The sequence below is a fragment of the Seriola lalandi genome, unplaced genomic scaffold (assembly GCF_002814215.2).
Source record: "Seriola lalandi dorsalis isolate HSWRI2012SDOR001 ecotype SW California unplaced genomic scaffold, Sedor1 jcf7180002054929, whole genome shotgun sequence".
NCBI lineage: Eukaryota > Metazoa > Chordata > Actinopteri > Carangiformes > Carangidae > Seriola > Seriola lalandi.
In genome coordinates this window covers 1,639,605-1,644,973 of record NW_019525481.1, presented here as the reverse complement: position 1 = coordinate 1,644,973, position 5,369 = coordinate 1,639,605, and the positions used below count along the sequence as shown (strand labels likewise).

General features: G+C 40.8%; 1 protein-coding gene across 1 annotated transcript in view; it reads right to left on the bottom strand.

The window, feature by feature from the left end:
* The window catches only part of hsd17b12b (hydroxysteroid (17-beta) dehydrogenase 12b), a 16,760-nt gene extending 11,805 nt beyond the window's left edge, over positions 1-4,955 (bottom strand). Inside the window, exon 1 of the mRNA XM_023393180.2 lies at positions 4,642-4,955. Coding sequence (XP_023248948.1) covers positions 4,642-4,819 — 178 coding nt within the window. The 5' untranslated portion in view covers positions 4,820-4,955. The remainder of the gene's footprint in view (positions 1-4,641) is intronic.
* Positions 4,956-5,369: the final 414 nt, after the last annotated feature.

Below are 5,369 nucleotides of genomic sequence, written 5' to 3'. Positions count from 1 at the left end.
GGGGGCGCAGAGCGTTACAATATGTCCCGGTGTAACCTGTAAAGTCCCCGCTTAAAGAACAATATCCACCTTGTCCTTGTGTCAACTTATGTGTTGCTCTTCCGCTTGTGCGTGTAATTATTCCTCTGTGTTTTTATGTGATTTTGTTCCTTTTTTTTTTTTTCTTGTTTCTTTTCGGGCATCGTGGTTCTGACCTACTTGTGAGAGTGAAGTGCACTTAAGATGGGAGCACTGGTGCATCGGTTAGGTCGAACCGCATCAGTGTGGCTGGATGCACCGAGCGGCGCGGCGCGGCCTCTAGGGTCTGCTAGCGGGGCTTTTAGACTCATTAAATACAACATACAAGGTGCGCAAAACATCAAGAGCGAGCTCTAAACTTTAGTACCTGGGACCAGTCTCAGTTAACTCAGACTAGATCACTATTGACATGTATTATTTTAGTTGCTAGAGGTCTGCAGGCAGGCTCGGAGTTTTTAATGTGAACAGGTCCCATCGTGGCCAACACCTGATCTGGAGTAATGCAATCCTTAAATACACTTTTTATTACATGACATACTTTATATTTAAGAATGAAAACCCTCGAACAGACAGAGTGATTAACATTACTGAGCATCACACACCTCCTCATCTGTATTTTCGTGAAATGTTGCTCGTGCTGTTGCCACAATGTCAAACGCAAACATCCCCGCAGGAATGATGGTGTTTATTTTAAGCGAATATTTTCTTATTTTGACAACTCTGTCTCCACCGTTGGCTGTACCCATCTCCCCTTTATGTGATCTTCCTGCGTACAGATGATGCTGAGGTGCCCGAGCATCCTCCAGGGCTGCAGCAGAGCCAAACAGGAGGGAGAGAGGAGGGAGGGAGGGAGGGAGAGAGAGAGCAGAGAAAATGACAAACACAAACATGGGGGATCCTGGGGGCAACTAAAAATAGCACAGAGAAAAGAGGAGGGGGCGAGTGAGGGAGAGTCTGCAGGCACAATGATGAGGGGAACAGAGGCTGGGTTATTTTTAGTTGTTTTAAGAATGAACTGTTTTGCAGTCAGAACAGGGGGGAAAAAAAAAAGCTTTTACAGCTGAGTGCATGTTCCCTTCACTCAAATAAAACAAGGTCTATTTTAGGAACTGCTGTCTTCTGCAAATGTAGGTTAGACTGGCTACGTGCTCGGATGATAGCGCTAATACACACCGCCATCTGGATTTGATAGCCGACATCATTTAATCGTTGAACGGGACTGAAGGACCAGAACTTACAGTCTGTGCTCTAAACAAAACACATGATGACGTTTTGTAAAGTCTGTTTATTCCTGCGTTTTCAGGCTTAGACGGTCTGCGTCGCCCCTTTACCGACATGCAGCCGAGCACAAAACGTAATAATCCTCAAAGTGTTGCTTTAATAACCGGTAAACACTGTACAGTGCAGGAGACGAATATACGCCAACATCCTGCCCTACTTCTACACGCGCTGTCTTTCCTCTAGGGGAGTCACAGTGCACGCACTTGCAACAAAAGACTTCATACAAAAAAAAAAAGTATTGGTACACGACACGTAGGTGCACTATATCAAATAACTGCAATCTACAGTACGTATGGTTCAAACTACTTTTATATTGTTAGATAAACTGTGCTAAACTACCCATGTATCCAGGAGCTTTTTTGATAGGAGGTAAAAATGTGTCACAACATACTGGAAATGAAGCGTTGTGGCCCCGGCCTAAAAAAAGAAACTCTCCAGACATAAAGGAAAATGTTTGTTTGTTCCAAGACCTGAGAAAAATCACATCATCATCATTTTTATATATTTTTTCCAACTGAAATCGTGACTCATATAGCAATCTCAATATCTGCAAAATAATCCGAATTTGGATAAAATACATAAACAACCTGTAATTTAATGTGTTGCCTTGGTGACAGGTTCAACTTAACTGACCTAAAGAAAAGTTCCAGGTGCTCTGACGCAGCCTGAACCCTGAGCTGGAGCGTTAAGTCCATTAATCGATTAGTCCAGTAGCAAGTATTCTGATAATCAATTAATTCTTTTTCCAAGCAAAAACGCCAAAAATTTTCCTGAATACATTTTTATAAATGTGAGAAGTTGCTGCTTTTCTCCTGTTTTATATCATGGTAAAGTGAATATCTTTGGTGGCGAGACACAAGTGAGTGTGTGTATGAGAGAGAGGCATGTGTGTGTGTGTGTGTGTGTGTGTGTGTGTGTGTGTGTGTGTGTGTGTGTGTGTGTGAACCAGATTCCTGAGGACCCTGCGTCTCATGTGAGACTCATTTATGAATGGCTCCAGTCCCATTACATAATCAGGCCGTCCTCTCAATCAGGTCCACTTCAGCGAGACAAAGTTTGTGAATGAAAGTAGCAGCCGGGGCTAAGGTTCCTGCGGCTCATTGCATATTCTGAATCATTTTGCATGTGTAATCCAAAAATAACCCCCCCACACCCGTCTGGTGCTCGTCCTTTTTTTTTTTCGGCTGCACACAGAAAGATCAAAGGCAATTTTCGGCTCGCATCCTCAAAACATTTGGGTTTCTCTCGCAGACTGATGTGACTGTGACTGTGACAGCGACAGTGACTGCGCAGGCTGAACTAGACGGCTGAAGGAATTATGACTTTAAAGTCAGAATTAGAAAACAAAAAAAAAAAAAAAAAATCATGTGGCCCTAATCCTCGTCTGTAGAATCTAGACTCTGATTTAAAAAAATGATAAAATAGTGAGAAAGTGTTGTGTGAAAATACACATAAGAATTCAAGACTGGGAAATATATACTGCAAATGACACCTAAACAGACTATTAACAATCAGTCTGCGCTGAACCTTGTGGCTGCAGTTTAATGAAGCTGTATCCAAAACCACTGGGCCTGTTTTCTTCTAAACTACAGTATCAGAGGTTTTGAGCTCTTTTTGTGTTATGATGTGAACCTTGAACGGCAGACTTAAATCAATCCCAGCGGTCTGATCAAACTTCAAGGTTCAGTCAGTGAGCAGGCCGGACAGATGGACAGTATTCAGTCTGATTTGATAATCCCCCTCACGCCATAATCCACTCACAGGATCTGAGTAGAAGTTTACACCCAGTGACAAAGTGCCGATCATTCACTGCCTGTTCTTTATGTCTTGTCAAAAGAGCCACAGACTCACACTGTGGGCTGCTGCTGCTGCGACAGAGACGCCACAGGGCAGGACAAGTGTGTGCTGAGGGAACAGCAGAAGACTGGAGGCTTTGTAATTACCACTGTGAACTATGAAACAGTCAGAGCAAACCTATTGTGCAAGAAAGCTGTGACCCAGTGCAACAGCACAGAGCTGCACAAGTTGTTGATAAAGCATTAAAATGACTTTGTAAAAGAAAACGTGACTGACTGTGAGATATATATATAGATATATATCTATATATACATATATTACAAACTTATCATCATCATATAGTACATAACAGAACTACTAAAACCTAACCCTAACCCAACAAAGAAAATAAGTAATAAGTATTAATGGAGAAAAGTATTATAATCATTTATACAGAGTGTTTCCTAATCTCAGTTCCTCGGGCAGGTTGGTCCAAGGCTGGTCGGCCTTCGTTGCTCAATGGCCGGTTATCTATGACTGATAAAAAAAGAAAAGAAAAAGAAAAAAAAAAAAAGATTTCCGGGTACATTAAATCTTTTTTGGGGCATAGAATTTAAATACTAAAATTAAATGCTACAGCTAACAGCTACGTTTAAAAGCTGTTTAATACGATCATGCAAACTAAAAAAATAACTAAAATCAATATGTATCAATAAGTTGAGCAACTCTTTCACAAAATGATTCAGGCGGAGCTTTTAAAATGTGACTAATGATCGTTTTCATTATCAGTTCATCTGCTGATTATTTTCTCAATTTATCGATAGCGATTGAAGTAGTTCTTAAGTAATTTTCCCTCAGCTGACTGATCAATTAATCGACTAATTGTTTCAGCAATTAAAGGAGTTCCTTTGGAATTAGACACTACACATAAACAGTCAAATATGTGTTGAAACTGCAAACTGTTATTTTTCCTTAAGTTTTGGCAGTTTGCATTTATGTCTGGAGAGAGATACAACCACAAGGCCGAGACACTTTCTCCCATTTTTACAAGCACTAAAGTGACTTTATTTCCTCCACGTTCAGGTTCAAGTTGATGCTTTTCTTTTTTGCTCAGGAACCACCTCCACATATCTGCACCACTTTCTGATATGGGCCCATTTAAAAAGCTGTTTAAAACCAGTTTAAAAAAACCTACTGATACTTTATAGATCAATAATGGAAGAATAGAAGCTGCAGGACATGTATGTCAATATTTATTTCTACACTGCTTATTAACATTTACACCTGCAGACACCTTTAATAATGGTTTATTAACATTTAAAGGTGACTGACTAACTTCTACTGATGGTTAATTAAAAATGAAGACCTCCATTATCTTTTATTACATAACTGCAGACTTGAGGGGTCTCCCTAATGAACCCAATGTTGTTGTTGTTAATGGCTTCTAACTGGTGTGAAATGTATTAGTAAACTATTCATTAATCATAAACAAAGACACTAATTACAATAATCTCTTCGTTATCTTACATTTAATCAGTACTAACATCCTCTATTCAAGTTCCTCACCTGCCCACTTTCCCAGTGTAGTGGGTGACACGAGCCGGCCGTTACCCAGCACCCACACCCTGATCCCGGACAGCAGCCGACACACGGAGCACACAGACAGCCAGGCCGCGGTCAGAGCACCGAGCCAGAACAGCGGCGTCTCCACGGCCCGAAACACGGCTTCTCCGCTGGACGACATTCCTGCACCACACACTCCTCTGTGTGTGTGTGTGTGTGTGTGTGTGTGTGTGTGTGTGTGACACCTGACGACAGGACGTGGGATATCTGAGTGACTGTGGCCAGGAGCTGCTCAAAGTGCAGATGCACGCGTCGACAAGGATTCCGGATATCCGCATCGGCGCTCGGCGGTCTGTGATTGGTCCATTTTCTTCTTCTTTGTGTTGTTTCTAGACAGGACATTACAGTAAATCAGAGCATTACTGCCACCTAGTGTTCTTCCACAGTCACAGATTTTCCTCTCTGCAGTTAGAAAAAATAACAATTAATATATAATATAACATTTTTTCGGAGCTGTAATCTATTCTTTTATCAACACTTTCTGTTCCAGCTCTTCATGTAATAATCTGTTTAATTTGTGATAAATATCTTAATATATGGGCTATATATAAAATACTATAAAAAGAACAAAGCTTTATTAAGTCATAATTCTTTTATTTTCCATTTTCTCCTTTGCCCTCATCAGCTCTAACACGTCTACTATGTATTTTCACAAATGTTTAAACTAACAT